Genomic DNA, 23,231 nt, shown 5'->3' on the forward strand with positions numbered 1-23,231 from the left:
TGGCTCAGTGGTTTAGACCACAGCGCCACCCGAGTAACATGACTGTTACTCCCATGCATTACAGATTTCCACTGAGTACTCCACTATGCTCAATGCTTACATCTGTAAATATCTGATTACAAACACACATGTCTCCAGTGCCTTCATCCCATTAGGAAACTCATCTTTTAAAAAGGCACTTCCCTGAAATTTCCTACCATTCAGGGAAGCGAGGAGCGCAAAACCATATATTCCTGACAGCAGACAAAGTAGACGCCATCACAATGATCTAGTCTCACTACTATCTGGCTGTATGCACCCCTGCTAAAGTAAACCAGCATGAGATAAGTATCCGTAACTTATGAAAAATGCCCTTGCAGCACACTGCAAAGTTAAACAGTCACAGAGAATGAAAGGCAGTAACTGGCTGTAGGCTTGAGTGGCCATGCACTAAGCTTTTTGTACTGTAATGGTCTGATACATTCATTTTGACCTAGAGACCAGAGATAAATTGCCTCAGCAATACTAACAAACAGCTAAACAATTGGGGGGGGGGGGTTAAAAGAAAAGAAGGAAGGAAGGAAGGAAGGAAGGAAGGAAGGAAGGAAGGAAGGAAGGAAGGAAGGAAAAGAGGAGTGAGTGAGAGAGAGAACAGTGATAACATCTCTAAACATATTGCTTAGTTATGAAGGGGAAGGGGCCCTTGAAAAATTACATTTTAATCTAATGTTTGTAGCAATTTTGGAAAAATTATGAAGCAACAAAGAAGTAGAGCATACTGCACCCACGGTTGCTAGCCAAAGCAATCTGGAAAAAGCAACATTTCTGCCCCACTTCAGATAGTAAAATCCTGAATATTTAAATGAAACACACACTCCCAAGATATTTATGCATAAATATTTCCACATACAGATGGCAGAGCAGTATAGTTAATTGATAAACTTCTCAAATCAGAGGCACCCTAAGAATATTTGTAAGTTACAGATAAACTCAAAGTATGAACATAGCATGAAACATTTATAATATTAAAAGGATTGGGGTCTTGTCAATTTTTTCTAATAATTGTTCTAATATTACATAGATTTTATCCAGTTCATATCTACATTATACCTCTGAACATTAAGAAAATTATTTTTTCCATTTCAGTGATAATACCAAATTGTCCCAAGTCCTTCTTTTGCAAAAGCAATTCTTACTGCTATTAGTAAATTCACTGTCAGTTCTCATTAATTCTTATTCAATGTTTTAGACATCCTAGCAGAACCACCAATAAGATTTTCATATATAATAAGAGGGGGAAATGGAATATTATCCCAATATGTGATCACAGTGGAGAGATTCCAAAATGGACATGGACGAAAGGATTCACTATCACTCAGGGACACGGGGGGCGCTGTGGGGAGCTGCAGTGTTTTAGCGAGGCTGCCAGGGCTCCTCTAGATGACAAGGTCTTTTTGCACCAGGTCAGCGAGGGCCACTTCCTTTTTAAACTTCTCCCATATATACAGAACTCCCTGTACACCTTTTGCAGACCCTCCAAGGGTCCCTATTTTCCAGGGAAATGCTTAGATTTACAGAAGTTGTCCCAGTTTCTGATTTGATCCCGGAATGCCCCGCTTTTCCTTAGGACATCCCTATTTTCACCAGAGAAATGTTGAAGGGTATAGAGTTCATAGAATCATAGAATCATAGAATCATAGAGTTGGAAGAGACCACAAGGGCCATCGAGTCCAACCCCCTGCCAAGCAGGAAACACCATCAGAGCACTCCTGACATATGGTTGTCAAGCCTCTGCTTAAAGACCTCTAAAGAAGGAGACGCCACCACACTCCTTGGCAGCAAATTCCACTGTCGAACAGCTCTTACTGTCAGGAAGTTCTTCCTAATGTTTAGGTGGAATCTTCTTTCTTGTAGTTTGGATCCATTGCTCCGTGTCCGCTTCTCTGGAGCAGCAGAAAACAACCTTTCTCCCTCCTCTATGTGACATCCTTTTATATATTTGAACATGGCTATCATATCACCCCTTAACCTCCTCTTCTCCAGGCTAAACATGCCCAGCTCCCTTAGCCGTTCCTCATAAGGCATCGTTTCCAGGCCTTTGACCATTTTGGTTGCCCTCCTCTGGACACGTTCCAGTTTGTCAGTGTCCCTCTTGAATTGTGGTGCCCAGAACTGGACACAGTACTCCAGGTGTGGTCTGACCAGAGCAGAATACAGTGGCACTATTACTTCCCTTGATCTAGATGCTATACTCCTATTGATGCAGCCCAGAATTGCATTGGCTTTTTTAGCTGCCGCGTCACACTGTTGGCTCATGTCAAGTTTGTGGTCAACCAAGACTCCTAGATCCTTTTCACATGTACTGCTCTCAAGCCAGGTGTCACCCATCTTGTATTTGTGCCTCTCATTTTTTTTGCCCAAGTGCAATACTTTACATTTCTCCCTGTTAAAATTCATCTTGTTTGTTTTTGCCCAGTTCTCTAATCTGTCAAGGTCGTTTTGAAGTGTGATCCTGTCCTCTGGGGTGTTAGCCACCCCTCCCAGTTTGGTGTCATCTGCAAATTTGATCAGGATGCCCTTGAGTCCATCATCCAAGTCGTTGATAAAGATGTTGAATAAGACCGGGCCCAAGACAGAACCCTGTGGCACCCCACTAGTCACTCTTCTCCAGGATGAAGAGGAACCATTGATGAGCACCCTTTGGGTTCGGTCAGTCAGCCAGTTACAAATCCACTGAGTGGTAGCATAGTCAAGACCGCATTTTACCAGCTTCTTTACAAGAATATCATGGGGCACCTTGTCAAATGCCTTGCTGAAATCAAGGTAGGCTACATCCACTGCGTTCCCTTCATCTACCAGGCTTGTAATTCTGTCAAAAAACGAGATCAGGTTAGTCTGACATGACTTATTTTTCAGAAATCCATGCTGACTATTGGTGATCACAGCATTCCTTTCTAGGTGCTCACAGACTGTTTGCTTAATGATCTGCTCCAGAATCTTCCCTGCTATTGATGTCAGACTGACTGGGCGGTAATTATTTGGGTCCTCTCTTTTCCCCTTTTTGAAAATAGGGACAACATTTGCCCTCCTCCAGTCTGCCGGGACTTCGCCTGTTCTCCAGGAATTCTCAAAGATGACTGCCAGTGGTTCTGAGATCACATCTGCCAGTTCTTTTAATACTCTTGGATGCAGTTCATCTGGCCCTGGAGACTTGAATACATCTAAACTAGCCAAATATTCTTGTACTATCTCCTTAGTTATTCTGGGCTGTGTTTCCTTTGCTGAATCATTTGCTCCAAATTCTTCAGGTCGGGCATTGTTTTCTTTATCGGAGAAGACTGAGGCAAAGAAGGCATTGAGTAGTTCAGCCCTTTCTGTGTCCCCTGTTTGCATTTCACCATCTTCTCCTTTGAGTGACCCCACAGTTTCTTTGTTCTTCCTTTTGCTACGAACATACCCATAAAAGCCTTTTTTGTTGCTTTTAACCTCTCTAGCAAGCCTGAGTTCATTCTGTGCTTTAGCTTTTCTGACTTTGTGTCTACACGTGCTGGCTATTTGTTTGAATTCCTCTTTGGTGGTTTCCCCCCTTTTCCATTTTTTGTACACATCCTTTTTTAATCTTAATTCAGTTAAAAGTTCTTTAGATAGCCACCCTGGCTTCTTTAGGCACCTTCCATGTTTCCGTCTCATTGGTATTGCCTGTTGTTGTGCTTTTACTATCTCCCTCTTAACAAACTCCCAGCCATCATGAACTCCCTTTCCTTTAAGTATTGCTGTCCATGGGATCTCACCCAGCACTTCCCTAAGTTTTATGAAGTCGGCTTTCTTAAAGTCAAGAAATTGAGTCCTAGTATGCTTGGCTGCTCCTTTCCGCTGTATAGTAAACTTCAGAAGAGCATGATCACTCGCGCCTAATGATCCTTCCACATCTACCCCACTAACCAGGTCATCAACATTGGTTAGGACCAGATCTAAAATGGCTGTTCCTCTTGTTGCTTCTCCCACTTTCTGGACAATGAAGTTGTCTGCAAGGCCAGTGAGGAATCTGTTTGACCTTATGCTCTTGGCTGAGTTTGACGTCCAACAAATATCCGGGTAATTGAAGTCCCCCATTACTACTATCTCCCTTCCTTTTGCATGCTTGGCCATCTGTTCCAGGAAGGCATCATCTATGTCCTCCGTTTGGCTTGGGGATCTATAGTAAACTCCCACAATGAGGTCTCTGTTATTCTTCTCTCCCTTAATTTTGACCCAAATGCTCTCACTTTGGCTTTGAGCTTCTAAATCTTGGATCTCTTCACAGGTATACACATCCCTGACATATAACGCCACTCCTCCTCCTTTCTTGTCTGGTCTGTTTCTCTGAAATAAATTGTATCCCTCCATTATTACATTCCAATTGTGGGACTTATCCCACCAGTTATCCAACCCCTGAGCCATCTGAAGGCAGCACTGCAAAGGGAAGCATTCTTTTAATGTTTAATTGTGTTTTATTATATGTTGGTGTCAGGGATTGGGCAAATGAGGAGGATACTGGAGAGGGGGGTTAGGTCAGGGGTCAAATAAGCGTTGTTTACTTTTTATAATACATGGAAGATGGATCTGCCTTGGGAGTTTCTGGACTCTACTTCCTTGGAGGTTTCTAAGCAGAGGTTGGGTGGCCATCTGTCATGGATGCTTTAGCTGAGTTTCCTACCTTGGAGGGGGCTGCACTAGAAAGATGACCCTTGGGGTCCCTTCCAACTCTATGATTCTATGTTTTTCTGCTTCAACAATATTTCCTTGTGTTCCCATCATTTTAAGTAATTGTATTTTGTATAAATTATATAAATTATATTTTTTTAAAAAATAGTTTTTATTGCATTTTTTCAGACATAGACAAACGAAAGAAGAGAAAAAGAAAAAACAAACAAAAAGAAGATAAAAAGAATCATGACCTTTCAACAGCTTATTTCAACTTTCTATCGAACTTCCCCGCATCTCCCGCACAATGCATTCTTAACAATAAATTTATCAGCAAATTATAACCTTGTTTCATGTGATTCTTTTGTACTTTCAATTGCAGTTTAAGTTTAAATCCCTTATTGTCCATTTACTCTGAAAACAAAGCATATTATCATTTTTAACATTTAAACTTTGATTCTTTCAATAATGTTATCCAATTTCATAGATATTGCACTCTCATTGCTGGGGCTAACATTTCAAATTTTGCGTCATTTTATAGTTCATATAACTTATAAAGTTTTTTCAAATAGTTCTTAAATTTTTTCCAGTCCTCCTCCATTGCTTCTTCTCCCAGATCTCGGATTCTGGCAGTCATTTCGGCCAACTCCATGTAGTCAATCAGTTGCGTTTGCCACTCTTCCAGCGTGGGCAAATCTTGAATCTTCCAATATTTGGCAATCAGGATTCTTGCTGCTGTGGTAGCATACATAAAAAACGTTCTATCCTCCTTTAACACCTTTTGGCCGACAATACCCAAGAGGAAGGCCTCCGGTTTTTTAGGGAAGCTGTACTTAAACACCTTTTTTAACTCGTTGTAGATCATTTCCCAGAAGGCCTTCACTCTTGGGCAAGTCCACCAAAGGTGAAAGAATGTTCCTTCAGCCTCCTTGCACTTCCAACATTTGTTATCAGACAGATGGTATATCTTAGCAAGCTTGACTGGGGTCATGTACCACCGGTATATCATTTTCATAATGTTTTCTTTCAAGGCATTACATGCCGTAAATTTCATACCGGTGGTCCATAACCTTTCCCAGTCTTCAAACATGATATTGTAACCAATGTCTTGAGCCCACTTTATCATGGCTGATTTAACTGTCTCATCCTGTGTATTCCATTTAAGCAGCAAGTTATACATTCTCGATAATACCTTGGTCTTTGGTTCTAACAACTCTGTCTCAAGTTTTGATTTTTCCACCTGGAATCCTGTTTTTTTGTCCAACTTAACAACCTCGTTAATTTGGGCATAGTGAAACCAATCTTGCACCTTATCCTTTAAATTTTCAAAGCTCCGCAACTTCCAATTGTCACCAATTTTTTCTATTAGTTCCCAATATTTCGGCCAGCCGGCCTCCATATTGGGTTTTTTCCGCGCCTTGGCCTCCACTGGTGATAACCACCTCGGAGTCTTACTTTCAAGTAAGTCTTTGTATTTCATCCAGACCATAAAAATTGCTTTCCTGACAATATGGTTTTTGAACATTCCATGTGTTTTTGCCTTGCCGTACCACAAATACGCATGCCATCCTAACGAATTGTTAAAACCTTCCAGGTCTAGGACATCTGTATTCTCTAATAAAATCCAATCTTTCAACCAGCAGAAGGCTGCCGCCTCATAGTATAACCTTAAGTCCGGCAGGGCAAACCCCCCTCTTTCTTTTGCATCAGTTAGTATTTTAAACTTTATTCGGGGCTTTTTGCCCTGCCAGACAAACTTTGAGATATCCCTCTGCCACTTTCCAAAACATTCCATTCTGTCCACGACCTGCAAGGTTTGAAATAAAAACAACATTTTTGGCAAAACATTCATCTTAACAGCAGCAATTCGGCCCAGCAAGGATAGCTTCAGTCTCGACCAAGTTTCCAAGTCTTTCTTAACTTCTGACCAGCATTTCTCATAATTGTCCTTAAACAAATTCAAATTTTTTGGCATCAAGTTTACCCCCAGGTATTTCACTTTCTTAACCACAGTTAACTCTGTTTCCTTCTGAAACCCCTCTATTTCTAAGGGCGTCAAGTTTTCCCCCAAAACTTTAGTTTTTTGTTTGTTCAACTTAAATCCTGCCACCCGACCAAATTCTTGTATCAGTTCCAGAACTCTTTTTGTACTAGATTCTGGCTCCTGTAATGTTATTACTAAGTCATCTGCAAATACTTTCAATTTATATTGTTTCACTCCGACCGTGATCCCCTGTATTTGCCGGTCCCTCCTAATCATGTTCAGCAAAACCTCCAGGACTGATATAAATAATAGGGGGGATAGGGGGCACCCCTGTCGTGTTCCTTTTTCAATGTGAAACTCCTCTGTCACCACATTGTTCACTATCAACTTAGCTTTTTGTTCTGAATAAATTGCTTCTATGCCATTTTCAAACCCTCGTCCCACTCCCATCCCTTCCAAGTTTTTCTTCATAAATTTCCAAGAAATGTTGTCAAAGGCCTTCTCAGCATCAATAAAAATTAACACTGCTTTAGTGTTAATATTTGTTTGTAAAAGTTCCAGGATATCGATAATATTCCTAGTATTGTCAAACAAATGCCTACCAGGAAGAAAGCCTGCTTGGTCCTTATGAATTACTTCATTTAAAACCTTTTTCAATCTACTTGCCAAAATGTCTGCAAATATTTTGTAATCCACATTCAGGAGTGAGATGGGACGGTAGTTCCTAAGTTGAGTCTTTTCAGTTTCCACTTTGGGTATCAATGTGATGAAAGCTTCTTTCCACGTTTCCGGTGCCCTTCCTCCCCCCATAATCTGATTGCAAACCTCCATTAGTGGTAGTCTCAAGTAGTCTTTTAGTATCTTATAGTACTTGGAGGTAAGCCCATCTGGGCCTGGAGATTTGCCCAGCTGCATATTCTGAATGGCATCCTCAATTTCCTGTTGTGTTATTTTACAGTTCAAGATTGATCTCTTCTCCTGAGATAGTTCTGGTAAATTATATAAATTATAAATAAAATATGTTCTATTTACAACTAAAACATTTAAATAGCTACCTTTCTACCAGTAGGACAGGGTCGGGGGGTCACAGGAAGGAAACAAGGTCGTAAGAGGACCACAGTTGGAAAAAAGGTTGGGAAACATTGTCCTAGAGTGATGAAGCTGGTCCATGCTTCCATGCTGTATTGTGCCTGGTCTTAACAGCACCAATTTAGGCCGGTACAAGTGGTTCTCTCGCACAGAGTGCCAAGCTGAGGGGGCATAAAATCGAGAAGATTGAGGGCACCAAATTTTGACCTCGCACAGGATGCCATATTGCAAAAGATTACCAAAGTCTGCCCCTAGTCTGAGTGATGACATCATGAACTCATCTCCTAATTTGGACATGGACCCCTGGGGTACCACAGGGAGCACCACAACTATGATGTAGAATGGAAGGTGAGAAGCAGGGGCACCAAATTTTGGTATTGCACAGGGTGCTGCTGAGATTTGAGACCCCAAAGCCCACCACTGCCCTGATTGTCATATCCAGATTCCACGCCAGAAAACCTGCTTCCTCCTTTTCATTTTGTTTTAAATAGAGAAACTGAACCAAGTAATGGCAACAAGGTCTACTGGACAAAACCTGGTGAACCCTAAACCCTAAACTACAGGTTGCTTTGTAGCTGTCAAAGCTTCCATTGGAGAATAGTGAATGCTTATTTCTATTCAAAGATTGGCAAGCAATGTACAATGCACATATGGATTCTGTATATAAACATACACTTGTGCTTCTGAAGAACATGATATAGTGGTACCTCAGGTTACAGACGCTTCAGGTTACAGACTCCGCTAACCCAGAAATAGTACCTTGGGTTAAGAACTTTGCTTCAGGATGAGAACAGAAATCGTGCGGCGGCAGCAGCGGGAGGCCCCATTAGCTAAAGTGGTGCTTCAGGTTAAGAACAGTTTCAGGTTAAGAACGGACCTCCGGAACGAATTAAGTTCTTAACCCGAGGTACCACTGTACACCCAAGTGCAGCTACCAAGTATGAAACTAGCGACCACATTCAATGTATTTGTGTCAAAATGCATGCTCACCAAAGGTTTTTTATCAGTTAAAGCATTTGTTGAAAGGTGAAATGCTTTCCACCATTTTGCTATGACAGAGTGCCCTCTAATGTCCAAAAGTTGTCTTCTAGCAAAATCCACCATGCTTTTGTCAACAGATGTATGTAATAGGGGTGTGCCAAAGTTACATTTTTTGTGAATGTGTCTGCACAAAACAGTTCAAGATATTTATCCAAAAAGTAGATATATATTATTCAAAAAGGAGGAATCTTCTTTGTGATTTTGAATCCTAGACTTAGTGTACTCTGTTCCCTGTTTAAAGGCACTTCTCTTACAGAAGTGATATCTGCAGATTCTCTTCAATGATCATCATCTTCTTCAGATGGAAAACCCTTCCTGATTAGATTAGAGGCATAAGATGTGGCTTAATTATGCATCTTAGTACTGCATTCAAAACCTTGACCTTTTGGCTAGTGTTCTTCTAGTTCCCTAGTGAAAAACCCTGTGAACCCACTATTGCTTCTTATTCAGGGCTAGCTTGCTCTTTTCAAACTCAAAATTAAAGTCACAGGTCTGTGGTGTAACCCTAACACAGGGTCTCCTGTGACTGATGAAGATGCCAGAAATGAAAAGTATTGTTATAGATTTAGGGTAAGCTCAAGAAATTAATAATGCTAGCATTTTGGTCATTTGTGATATGGAAGGAGAATGCAAGCTGCAAAGGAATTCCTGGCCTAGCTTATACAAGACAATCTGGCTGAGCTTAGGTTATGAAAAGAACAATTGAGGAGCATTAACAATACAAGAGAAATCCTTGACCCACTTGTGAACAGAGATTGGGGATTTAGAAGGTTGCCAGGGCAACTGCAGGGGAGGGGGGTTGTTGGGAGGAAGAAGAGCTGAGATCCATCTTGGGCGGGCAGGCTGAAGGACGCCTGCACTGCTGCCTCTTGAAGTGACCATGACATAAGATCTAGACTCCCTCCATGCAGACTGAAGGTGTAAATGGGTGAATAAACCATATTTCTTAAAGCACAACAGTCTCCGCCACGTCTTCCATTCTTCAAAGGGGGACTGTTATGTAGTGTAGTTTCACCCTGGGCCAACAGGGGGATACTGTATATAGTTTTCACTTAGGTCTGTAGATAGTTTTCACTCAGGTCCGCGTCCGTTATTTTAGGCGGGAACTCTGAGCTGTTATGGTTACAATGTTGACAGCTGGCTGACTATAAATACAGGCCGGCTGAGCTGTTCGCTGTCAGTTTATTTCCAGCTTACCAGAATAAAAGAGCTACTTGAAGAAATCGCTGTGCCGGCTGCTATGTCAACCCACAACTTAACAGGGACAGACCCTGTGGGGGTGCCTGAGACCCAATGGGCACTTGCCACTGCTCAGCAGAGAGAGGGGCAGGCACTTGACTTATGTAACAAACAGTATGAATCCACATTTAAATCATTATCATCAACATCATCATCTGCCGGTTTCCTAGATATTTTAACAGACATCAAGATAAAGTCCTTGTTGGCAGCATGGGGAGGGAAATTTTTGAGCAGAAATGCATTTGGAAGTTGGCTCACATGTACACCTTACCATATACAGTGGTGCTTTGGTTCTCAAACTTAATCCATTCCAGGAGTCTGTTCCAAAACCAAGGCGCACTTTCCCATAGAAAGTAATGCAAAATGGATTAATCCATTCCAGACAATTAAAAACAACCCCTAAAACAGCAATTCAACATGAATTTTACTATGTAATGAGACCATTGATCCATAAAATGAAAGCAATAAACCAGGCTGCAATCTACTATCCAGTATCAAAAACTGGCAGTGATCTACCCATTGCCATTGGAGGGACAAGGTGGGAGGGGGGAGTTTAAGTGGGAGAGTGTGTGGAAACACTCCAACTGGAGGGACGAGGAGTGCACATGGGGAAGGAGGTGGCTAACTGAATGAAGTGGGGGGGAGGAAAGGGAGGCAAGTGTTCTCTTCCCCCACCCAAGTCACCTCCCCCTTCCTCCCCTGCATGTTTTCCAGCATCTGCCCATGCTCCCCATTCCCCAGGTGAGTCCCAGGGCTCCTGTCTCCACTTCGAGCAGCATCAGAAAGCAGCAGCCACAGGCTGCCTGCGTGTCCCTGGCACGGTGGCACTGGGACACGGCCAGGTGGGCTGGAGCCTGCGCTCAGTGCAACCACCCCATCCCCTGCTCAGGAATGCGGCTGCGCTGCCTCGCTTGGGGTCGGGCTTGGGACAGGGGGAGGGAGAGAAGGCAAAGGAGCGAGAAGGTCAATCTGTGCAGCATAGTTCCCCCACCACATGCTCCCCCCCCCCAAACACCGCCTCTGTGTGCTGGGGGAGAGTCGCCAACTTCCAAGTCTCCCTACTCCTTGAGTCACTTCCATTCTGAGGAGCCGCCCAATTCCACTTCCATCCCAGGGAAGGAAGCGGCGGCAGTCACTGCTGGGGCCAAGTCGCTCGCTCAAAACAGAAGTGCGCACTCAAATCGGAGCATGTTTGGCTTCCGAAAAAAGTTTGAAAACCGAAGCACTCATTTCCGGGTTTGAAGTGTTCGGGTTCCAAGCAGTTTGAGAACAAAGCTGTTCGAAAACCGAGGTACCACTGTAGATCACGTGTGTCAAGTGTGTCATTAGCCCAACAAGTGTCATTTTTTATAAGCAATAGGCCTCTGGGGGGGGGGGGTTGCCATAAAGCAAAGGAACTCTGCCGTGTCACTTTAATTTCAGATGCATCTCTTCTCTTGCTTATACATTTTCCTTTCATTATTTCTTTAAAAACTACCTTATGCAATACATCCAGGAAATACATTTAAACTTTTTCCATAGTGAGACATCTAATAAAAAGATGGCATACTGAACTATGATTCAAGTGACTTTCATTTCAATTCTGTTTCACCACAAATATGGTTAAATAAAACTACATTTATTATTGAGTAGACTGTGTCAGGGAACTGCCATCAGCTCAGAGGCGAGAGGTGGAAGGGCAGTTGTGTTATAGGGAACCTCCGAAGATCTTGCGAATCAGATCTTCCTCTGGCGAGGAGGAAAGCCCCACCTCCAGTGGGGAGGAGGTGCAGGGACCAGGAGATGCTAGGGAGAGCCTCAACACCGAGCCTGATCAAAGCGGAGGGGAGGGTAGTACGCCTTTGCCAGCGCCCACTCTGCGCAGTAGGTTTCGGCACAGAGAGGGGAGGAGAAGGATGGGGGTCACACGACTGTTATGCTGGGGGAAGTACAAGGACCGGCCACTCCCAGATTCTGCTAGCGACTGAGCCAGACATGAACTTGTGACGCTCTTCACTGTAAATAGTTATACCGAGAATAAAGCTTGGAAAAGACAGCAACCACAGCATCACCTGACAGACTGAATAAACTTACACCCTAATGCAATTTTTTTGTGTGTTTCATGCCTGCCAATATAACGTAACAAAAAAACAAAAAAACAAAAAAAAGGAAACCAAATCCACATATTTTCGGCATAGTATCTGCTTAGAGTCCCTGTTGGGGCTGATTTCAGGCCCTATATCCAAAGACCCAAACAGCAACAGATGTGGAGGCTGTGGCACAATGGGAAACAGGTTACCGTATTTTTCGCTCTATAGGATGCACCGGATGATAGGACGCACCCAGTTTGGGGGACAGGAAAGCAAGAAAAAAAATATTTTGAATCCCAGAAGCCAGAACAGCAAGAGGGATCTGTCTTCTGGGATACCGTGTGGCTGTTCTGGCTTCTGGGATAACCCCGCCAAGCCTCTTCAGGGCAGCGGGATGAAGGCTCCCCCTGCCCGAAGAGGCTGCGCAGGGCTAAAGCAGAAGCCAGGACAGGCGCGTCGCTGAAGGGTCGCTGTGCAGTTCTCCCACGTCCCGCAGAAGCCCGCAGAAGCCGCGTGCTCTTTAAAGGGTGCACGGCTCCTGTGGGCTTTCCTGGGAGGTGGGAGAAGGGACTGATGCGGCCAGTCAGTCTCTTCTCCCTCCTGGGGAAAAGCCCGCAAGAGCCGCACGGAGCTTGTATGCAGGTCTTGGGGGCTTTTCCCGCCTGCCTCCCCATAGGACTCACACACATTTTCCCTTGCTTTTTAGAAGGGAAAAAGTGCGTCCTATGGTGCGAAAGGTACAGTAGTACCCAGCATGGGCATGTGGGTGGATCTGAGGGGTTTTGCTGCAATATCCTTATCCTTTTTAAAGACTTTGGCAACCAGGCACACTGTGAACTAAAACAGCAGTACAGGTATTCCAGGGAAATGAAGGTGACCAGAATCTAGGCAGCATGGTGTAGCACCAGATACCACCCAGACATCAGATGGGTTGGTTGTTGGTTAGTTAGTTAGTTTTCCCCATCAAGGTACTGGTCTTGTGAAAACGGCAGTGTGAAGTGGTCAGGAATTGTGATTTTATCAGATGTGGAATCCTCTAGTCCCAATTCATGATCAAAAAGTACAGTATCAAGCATAAAACTCAACCATGCTGTTATCACACTACAAGCAGGTTTAAATAAACATTATTAAGACATGCTTACCTGGTTATACATCTGTTTTTAAAGAAAGAAATGGTTTGTTATGGGCTATGCTATATGTTTAGTTATAAAAAGTTAAGCAAAATTGGCAGTACAAGAGCATTAATCACAGTTAAAACAGCTATTTCAAGTAGCACTTCAAAGAAATAAAAGAGAGGCCAATACCCACTTTACCTCAATGTACCTCAATGTACCTTTAGAAATATCTGGTACATCTGGTACATGAGGGCACATCTGACTCCAGTAAATAACTGGACCACCATAAACAGACCCAGGTTCAATCCTTACTCAGCTGCAAAACTCAGTGGATGACATTCTGCTGGTCTCAATCAGTCAAACCTACATCATTTTAGGGATTATTGCAGGGAATGGTAACCTCAGCCCTGGGAGCTTCAGGCCCCTGTATATGACCCTCGATACTTTACCTAGACTATGCCCCTTCCTCGAGTCATGTCCCTTACTGACCCCTTAAGTATTTTTGCCTGGCTGAAATGTCCTTGAACTGTGAAAATTATTTTTATTTGCCAGGATAGGTGGGTGTGTACATGCGCATGTATGTATTTCTGTATGGAGGAGAGACTTTTGCATGGCTAGAATGCAGCATACCACACAAAGGAAGAGTCAGATTCATTGATTCCCTCCCACCCTTGTTCCACTGCCAGATTTGGTTCTACCCAGGGTTTTTTTCCAACCAGAACCCAATGGAACTCGGCTCTGGCACCTTCAGGTGAACACCATTGCCATTCTAAGTGAACAAGGGAGGTGTTCATGGTGAGTTCTGGCACCTCTTTTTCTACCCACCACTGGCATGAAGAGTTCTATATTTGGCAATGTTAGTCTCTAGCAGCAAAAACAACAAAGAGTCTTGTAGCACCTTAAAGACTAACATGCTTATTATGACATACGGTAAGTCTGAAGTCCACTTCCTTAGACACTTAAGGGAAGAGCCGTACTTGATCGCGCCAAAGGATTCCTCTTCTCAGAGAGGCCAACCAGATGCCAGTGGACAGGGCACAAACAGAGCAGGAGTGCAAAAACGTCCCCCCCCCTTGCAATTCCCAGGAAGTGCTCTTCAGAGGCATACTGTCTCCAACAACAGAAGTGTAATATAACTGCTGTGGTTAGTGACCACTGATCCGTGAATATTTCTAATCCTTTTTCAAAGCCATCCAAGTTCGTAGCTACTACTGCCTCTCATGGGAACAAATCTATAACAAAACTATGCACTGTGCTAATAACTATTTTTGCCAATCCTGACTCTTCCGTTATTCAGCTTCACTGCATATGTCCGAATTCTAGTATTATTATTTTATGCACCATAATTTAATACACCTCTATCATGTCCCCTCTTACTTATATGAGATAATGCATTTGTTGGTGTTTAAGGCACCACAGGATTTTTTGTTGCTGCTATTTATATATCAGCACTAATCTCAATAGAATGATATATGAAAGTAAGCATATGCATTTGGACAAGCTCACAAAATGACAATTCTGCTTTGTACTCTTAAGATTGAATAAAACCTTACTTCCAAACTTTTCCATGCCATGTTTTAGTACAGCGAAGAAAAGCCCAGCACTTTAAAATACGTGATGAGAAATAGTTCACTGTGACTTAGCATTAGTATTTAAACTATTAACATACAAAATAAAAATATTTACCATATATCAGATAAAATGTAGTAATTTACATGCTTAGGTACAAAACTTACAGAAACAATTTACTTGATCCACATGACTGATTTACACCTGGTTCCTTCAGTGCAGACGTTCAATGCTACTTTGAAAACCTCTCTGTTCCCTGGGGCTTTCCTTAAGAGTGGTCAGACTTGTGTGATTTAGAAAAGCTTTCTCATAGTCATCCTTCACCTGTCTCATGTGCCTGATATATCTTTTTCTACATGTTGCTTTGTGAGGTCTTGGCACCATTACAGGTGCTATATAACCTTAATTCTGCATCTGTAAGGAAGAAATCTTTTCATGTGGCAGCACTTACACTTTGGAACTCCCCCCCTATTGGCATCAAGCAGGCGCCTTCACTGTGTTCATTGTGGGGCTTGCCAAGAACATAATATTGCCATGTGTTTTAATCTGGTTTTTAGCTTATTGCTGATTTTAAATATTTTTGAATGTTTTTATTGATAATTTCATAGTTTATTCTTTTTGTAGACCACTTTGAAGTTATTTAACAATCAAGTGGTGTATAAATTTTGTGAAAGAAAATAAAATTTAAAATACATATATATAATAATTGTAACAATAACTCATGCATGTATTATGGTAGCAATTAAAAAGCCTTTATATGAAAATGTCTGTATTAAATTTCTGATCCATATATAAAATAAGTGGAGTCCAAAGCTTCTCAAAGTATTCTTGTCTTTGTCTTCCATCATAAAGATGTAGGACTTCAGCAAGCTTTGCCATTATGGCCAGATGCCATGTCTTATTAAACCATTCACTGACTCTCTGAAATTTTGATCCCGAGGTTTCAATTTCTGGCAGAATATCTAAGCTCACAACACACTAAGTGTTTCTAATTTTTAATTTCTCAATCAATTTCTCTGAAGAGTACTTAGGCACCACAACCAAATTTTTGACGATGAAAGCATCTCTTCCAACTCTGTAAAGATGTAATTTATTAACCCTCCTCTGGGGGAGTATTCCATTGCCCCAGGATTGTTGCAAAGATGTTCCACTTCTCACTAAAACCATGCTGACAATACAGTGAAAGTACATAAATCAGGCTCCAGAAAAAGGTCTAAATAGGCCACAAGGCACACAAGGTGAAAGGTAGTTTTGGGGGTGTGCAGGTCCCAGAGTTTAAAATATTAAAACCAGCTCCTTACATGGAATCTTATTCACAAAAAAGCTAACATTTCAATCAGCATACTATAACACTAATATTTTTTAAAAAAATATATAATACAAATCCACCATAATAGTTCAAAATATTATACCAAACAAAATAAAATAGGCCATACATAGCAAAAGGGAACGTACTGAATTCTTTGCCCACAAGACACTGCTATATAAACCTTATTCAAATAACAGAGTTAACATCCATCCTGCAGAAAACACCTCAGTTGATCAACAAGCATAGCTGTCAACGTTTCCCTTTTTTAAAGGGACATTCCCTTATTCCGAATAGGATTTCCCTTAAAAAAAGCGGAAAGTTGACAGCTATTTGTCTCAATTTTTAAAAGCTAGTTTATATATGTCCTCTCCTTCACAATAACAAAGGCACTGTATATTTTTTCACAGTTGTAAATACAACAATGTCCACATTCTAGGGCTATAAAAGACCCAAAAAATCCCCCTTCTTTGTTGTCGCTTAATTCCCAGAAGTTTCAAAAGTACTAAGGGCCTAAGATGTTATATTAATTGCTCTAAGACAATGACTGTGCATTTCTCTAACATGCAGTTATTCAAACTTGAAAGGAAATCTCCACTGGTGTGCTTGAAATGCACATTGGAGAACAGGGGCGCCGACTTATAAAAAATATTGGGGGAGCCCGCGAAAGCTCATGAATAATAAATAAGCTCATGAATATGCAGATAAAGTGGCGCCGCCTCCTCATGAGCGAATAGGGGAGAGCGTGCTGCGCCTATTAATCAGCTCCGAAGGAAATTGGGTGGAGCTTTTGCTCGGGAGGGAGGGCAGGAGGCATGCAGCCCGACCCTGTGCATTTTGGGCTGGGGGAGGGGCGGTGGTGGCACTCTGCTGGAGGGGCGCCCAAGATTATTGGGGGGGCTCCGCCCCCGAAACAAATTTTTGAGGTGGCTTGGGCCCCCTCAGGCCCCATGGAGTCGGCGCCTATGTTGGAGAAGCAGCTTTTCTGTTCGGACCCCAAAAGAGAAAGAGTTATGTGTTTCCTCTTTACCCTTCGTGGTGCTAAGGCTGCTCAAACTTCCCCAGGGCTTCTATTTACAAAACAAAAAACTGCACATTAATTGCATTCACAGAATCAACTGGAGCCAAATAACACAGAATCAATCTACTGTCCAACAAACAATATTTGGCCAATTGACTGGCCTCCAACTCTGCACAAGTGACTTTGTAACATCTGCAAATGCCATGTGTTTCTAAGAAACACTCATAATTATTGCACTTACTGTGACACATCAGACACAGCAGGCAAAGATGCCTCTTCAGAGATGAGGTCCATGTCTTCTGTGAAACTGTTGGCCCTTGACATTTCACCACTGTTCCCTTCCAAACGCTTTTTTACTAAACAAAGAATGTGAAGATGCAATATGTTAAAGGGACAGAACAGCAAGATTACACAAGTTGCTCCATTTATACTGCAGTTGTTGCCTTTCAATCAGTGCCTTTTAAAAGCACTGCTTTTAATCCTTATTATGCTCTCCTTCCTCAAGGCAACTCCTTACAGGTAAAAGTCCTTGGGCTTTGGTTTTGTACCTGCAAAGACTGCTTATTCATTTCAAAGCAGCATTGAAAGGGAGGTTGACCCTGAAAGCCAAGGAGCAGCACGTCAGTTCCAGTGAGCTCACAATCTGCACCCACAATTTTCTTTCTTAAAGGATAATATGAGCATGGTGAAGAAATGACAACAAGTAGAATGTTTCTATAACTATTGGTGATGCATCCATTGTTATGACAAGAAGTCTATGTGTACAAAACTGCATTTTGCAAAGAATGAGTGGCAGAGATTATGAAGTGGCTCTGCGCTTTTGACACTCAGAAGCATTTTGTGACCCTGTGTGGAAGCCATCTTTAGAGCTAAAAACACAAAGGCCAGCACTGCAGTTTTCAGTGCATACTTTTCACTTAGAAAACCAGGTATAACCATCTTAAAGTCATAGTTGCGTTTCAGATAATACCATTTCAGGACCAAGAAATTATAACAAATCTATATTTGACCCTGTTAAATATGTGGAAAATCAAAATTTACTATGTTCTCTGCATTTAAGTAACTGAGCTAGTAGTAAGTTACTGGGTAAGTGTAGGCCACAAAGTTTATTTAAGTGGTTCTCACATCTAAGGATTATCAGGATCACCTATTAAATGGTTTGCTAGGCATATTTGTATGCATTTAGTAAAGAGTGCAATTCTATATTTGTTAACTCAGATGTAAGCCACACTTTCAGTGGTGCTTCAAAGTAAGCATGCATCATAGCCTATTGTTGCGAACAGTGGGTTAAATTACACAGTACTTGTGCACTGAGGAGCACATTGCCCACATCTGGATGCCAGGTGCACTGGGTTACCACAGCAACACCAGCAAGGTTAAGTGTATGACCTGCTGAGTCAGTCATCCTCCCATTGGTTCAGAAATGTAGTCTTTAGGGCATGGCTTTCAATATGTCCTGTTCTGATGCTGCCCTGTTTGCTGTCAGGGTCTGGATCCACGAGAGTCAGGGGAAGAGACTGTGGGTATTACACGGCAGCATTAGATTGCATGGTGATAGTGTTGGCAGATCTCTCTGTACATATATCTCTTTAATTCAAGGACCAGAAGAACTGTATATAGTAGATAGTAGAGTTTAGCTTTGTCTTGTGTCCAGAGACAACAAACACTTTGTAACTTTGTAACTTTGTAACTCCCACTGTGTGGGAGAGGAGTTTCCCTCTAAACTAGGGACTCTGGAAGAAGCTGTCTGCTTGGAGCAGGAAATCTCTGAGGCTGGAGCTCCACATCCTCTGCTGGTACATCACACTGGATGCGGGAGGTGGCTTCCACAAGTCACCAACACCTACAGTAGGAGTCTAGCAAAGCAGCTGAGGTTAATTGCTATTTTCTCTTTCCACCTTCTCCAAGCCTCTGATTTGAGAACATTTTTTTTTTTTAAAAAAAAGTCCTGTGAAGCAGAGCTGCTTTCAGGACCTCTGCAGAGACTGCGCCTGCTTCCAGACAGGGCTAACTATTGTAAATGGGTCATTCAGATATCACAAATAGGTCGCTGACAACACGGGTTTTTCGTTTGTTTGGTGCAGCAGACCCGTCCCCCCACTTATTGGACTTTATGCGGAAATTAATCAGGATTAATTTGGGGGATGGCCTGGTATTCTTCACCATCTGAGTTAATCCTCCATACAAATAATCAAGGGCAGTCAATAGTTAAGCCTGCCTGAAAAGAATCCTCTTGTTCTCTCATCAGGCAAGTCTCAAAAAAGCTCTCAGGAGAGGAGGGAATTACCAGGGCAATGGGACTGTACACTCCATCAGCTTTGCTTGGAAACTGCTCCCATGTATTTATCCATAAAATGCCAAGATTGTGCTTTTGTGCAGATGCTCCTCCTGAAGGAAGATAGATCTTCCCAACTTTGCATTCTTTGATTGAAAATATATTATTATTTATTATTGTTGCTATTGTTATTATTATTATTACTATTATTACGTAGTAAAATGCGTAAGTAAACTAGAATCAATCCTAATAACAAATAACCACAGATTGCAGACATTTCACTGGGGTCACTTATAAAAAATGTGATTCAATTTCAAGAACATTAAATCACCTGCCGCTTTGCATCTTCTCAACAAGACCAAAGAAAAAGTAAAACACGCTTTATAAGTAAGTATAATCAGAGGGAAAGAGGGCCAGCAAGGAGCAAAGTGCAAAGTTAAAGATTTAGGAATTCCAAATTCTCACATACAGGAGATGAGTGGGGTAAAGTCTGCTGGCGTTCCTTATTTGTGTACCTTATCAAGTCAAATAGATAGATAGATAGATAGATAGATAGATAGTTTATTACAGCCATAGGCCCATATTCAATACATCATACAGCAACACAGGTATAACAAGATAAAATTAATAGATTAAATTACGTTTAAATCAAGTACATCTCAGACCGTAAGTTTCTAAATTCCATTAAAATAAGAACAGTATAGCGCTTAAATTATCAAATTATCAGTATAAATCAATATTATTTAGGCAAAATCAATAATCATAGAGTAATCCATTTTTCCTTTTATAGGCTAATACTGTTATCAGAAATCTGGCAACAGAAAGGGACTTACTCGGATCAGAATCTTGCAATAAATGAATTAGCTGTGTTTCCAAGGAGTCACCTGAGATTTCCAATAATAAAGGGGACAAAAATCTGATCCGAGAAACTGAATGTAGTGAACAACAGAATAGTATATGTTGTAAAGATTCTATAGATCTATTATCGCATACACACACCGCTGAGATCCGACCATTGGAAAATCTATTATTCATGACATTGGAAGGAAAGGCATTAAATCTTGCCTTAATAAAGGCATATCTGTGGGCCGCTACAGACAAAGAGGTCAAATAAGATGATATCTGCTGTGAGGGCACTATGCCAAGATTTAATGGTGAGCAAGTGCCACTACCCAAAATGGTGTTTTGTTGTAGGTCAATCTCCTCAAGTTTTTGAGTGAGGTTTTTTTTTTGCTGTGGCTAGGTCCAATTCCAATAATTCTGATGGAGACAATCCATAGGTCACTGCTTTGCAATGGATCTCTTTTGCCCCTAGGACGGGAAAATTATCTCTCCAAAGGCATTGGATCAAATACAGATTCGGGAGCCTATGCCTTAAGGACAGCCAGTAACAAAGGCTGCGCCTCCAAAGAGTATTTTCTAAAGATGTAGTTTTTAATTCTAAGCGAATAGCTGCATTACTAACACACTGAGGAAGTTTTAGCAATCGTCTTAGAAATTGATTTTGAATTACCTCCAAGGGCATCAAGTTTACTGCGGTCCCCCATAAAGGAACAGCATATGCCAATGTTGCAATTACTTTAGCTTTGAATACTTTCAGGGCAGATGGAACATGAAGAGCCCCGTCCAAAAAGAAAAAGCGCAAAAGCGCAAAGGATAGGGCCTTGGCCTTGTTTAAAATATGTGCAATGTGGGCCTTCCAACCCAGATTATATTGGAGAAAGACTCCCAGATATTGAAATTTATAGACCTGTTCAATAGGTTTTCCATCTAATTGCCACTTATAGGATTTCCGACTTTTTGAGAAGATTAGTACTTTTGATTTAGATTGATTAATAGTGAGGGAATTTGTTTTTCAATATGAAACAAAGAATTTTAATGCTCTCCTGAGGCCAATTCTTGAGAAGGATAAAATCACAGCATCATCAGCATAGAGTAATAGTGGGCAACGATAGTTTGCGAGGCGGGGGGCATGGGTGATTTCCTGAGATTCAGCCAATGGTATCCTCATGTCACTAATGAATAAATTGAAAAGAAAAGGAGCTAGGATACATCATTGCCGGACTCCTCTGTTGATGGGCACAGAGTTTGTGAGATCGCCGGCTGGAGTTATTCTCACCCTAGCAGCTGACCCCTCATGCAGCTGGATTATTAACCATAAAAGTCTTCTATCAATTCCCCATCAGGTCAACTTTTCCCAGAGCAACCTTCTGGGGACGCTGTCAAATGCAGCCTTAAGCTCGATAAAAGCCGCACAAAGTTGGCCCCGATTTGAAGAGGAGTATTTCCGGGCTAGATGGTGCAAGACTAAAACATGGTCCGTAGTTGACTGGTTTGGTCTAAATCCTGCTTGCTCAGGGCCTATCAGTTCCTTTTCTTCAGCCCATTGGGTAAGTCTATTCAGCAGAAAACGTGTGTATATCTTTCCAACTATTGACAGTAAACTAATATTCCTATAATTCTCCAGATCGTCTGGGGAGCCTTTTTTATATATTGGAATTATAATAGCGTCCTTCCATATTTTTGGCACCCTTCCAGTTGTATTAATAGCATCAAACAGCCAGGATTTTTGCCCACCAGTCGGAATGTAGTTTTATGGCTTCCGCCAGAACCAAATCTGGCCCAGGGGCTTTGCCAATTTTAAATTTAGAGATTAAATTCAAGATTTCGTTGGGGTCAGTATGAGGCCAGATGGGGAGATAGTCAAATACATCATCAAGAACATTGGTATTGGAATCTGGTGATGCAAAATATTTCCTTAAAAAGGATTCCCAGACCGGGGCAGGAATTAATGTTAAGGGATATCTCCTTGATCTTCTATTAACCAGTTGCCAAAATTTCCGTGAGCTACATGAACTAGAGGCGACTATTAGCGCCTGCCAGCGATTATGTTGCCACTCTTGCTTAGCCATTCTCTGGGCTTGCTTATATGCTGTTTTTGCTTGCTGGTAATTCCTAGGTAATACTAAGGCACCAGAAGATTTATATTCATTGTAAATGGCACAGAGATGTCGTCTAGCTTGTTTGCATTTTAAATTAAACCAGGGGGCACCGGTCTTAAAATGGGCCCGATTTACTTGGATGGCTGGTACTGCAAAAAAGGACATAAGATCTTCTATAAGCAAAGAGAATGAATTAATAATTTGTTCATGCCCATACAGATCTAAATCTAAAACAACATGAGTTTGAATTTTCTCTTGTTGGAAGAATTCCATATATTTTTGGGCTTGAGTTACTGACCATTTTATTCCTCTCACTTGTTCTGCAGTATTTATTCCCATATTTATGGGGTGTCTAGGCTTGATAGACTGCCAGTCTAGGGAAAGCTTGGCACTCAAGGGGAGATGGTCACTCATTTGGACGTTTTCTATTTTAAAATAAGAAAAATTTGGGAATAAATCTCTCGAAACAATAAAATAATCGAGAACACTATTTGTAAGTGTGCTCAAATGAGTAAACTCACCCGGAATATCTGGGGGACAATTTCCGTTTAAAATTATCAAATTCAAACGTAAAATCAGTTGATAAAGGATGGTTCCCGCTTCGTTAACCCTATTATCTTTCGATTTTCTCTGTATATGGGGGGAGAAATCCAAGTTCTGGTGATCAGGTATGACCCACCATTTGGCCTTGCCTAGCGCTTCCCAGTTTGCAGCTGTACGAGCATTAAAATCACCTCCCATGACTGCTGAAATGTTTGGGAACTTAGTGTAACAGAAAACTAGGTGTTCTTCAAGTGTTTCCCATTTGGAATGGAGGTCCACTACCTGCCCCCCCGGGGGGGGAATAAACATTTGTTACCAGTAATTCAAATTTCCCTCCTGAAATCAGTCCTGTAATCGCGTAAGGAGAGGAAGATTT

At 41.8% G+C, this 23,231-nt stretch overlaps 1 protein-coding gene across 7 annotated transcripts in view; it reads right to left on the minus strand.

The window, feature by feature from the left end:
• LOC309532617 (potassium voltage-gated channel subfamily KQT member 1-like) overlaps nucleotides 1–23,231 on the minus strand; it is a 558,589-nt gene that overhangs the window by 430,751 nt on the left and 104,607 nt on the right. For all 7 annotated transcript variants that reach the window (XR_014219946.1, XM_082223121.1, XM_082223123.1 and 4 more), the window contains one exon: nucleotides 17,337–17,451. Coding sequence is in view for 6 of the 7 variants with exons in the window: in XM_082223121.1 (XP_082079247.1) it covers nucleotides 17,337–17,451 (115 nt within the window). In the remaining variant the exon portion in view is untranslated. The remainder of the gene's footprint in view (nucleotides 1–17,336; nucleotides 17,452–23,231) is intronic.

Source organism: Podarcis vaucheri, assembly GCF_965113315.1.
Source record: "Podarcis vaucheri genome assembly, chromosome: 5".
NCBI lineage: Eukaryota > Metazoa > Chordata > Lepidosauria > Squamata > Lacertidae > Podarcis > Podarcis vaucheri.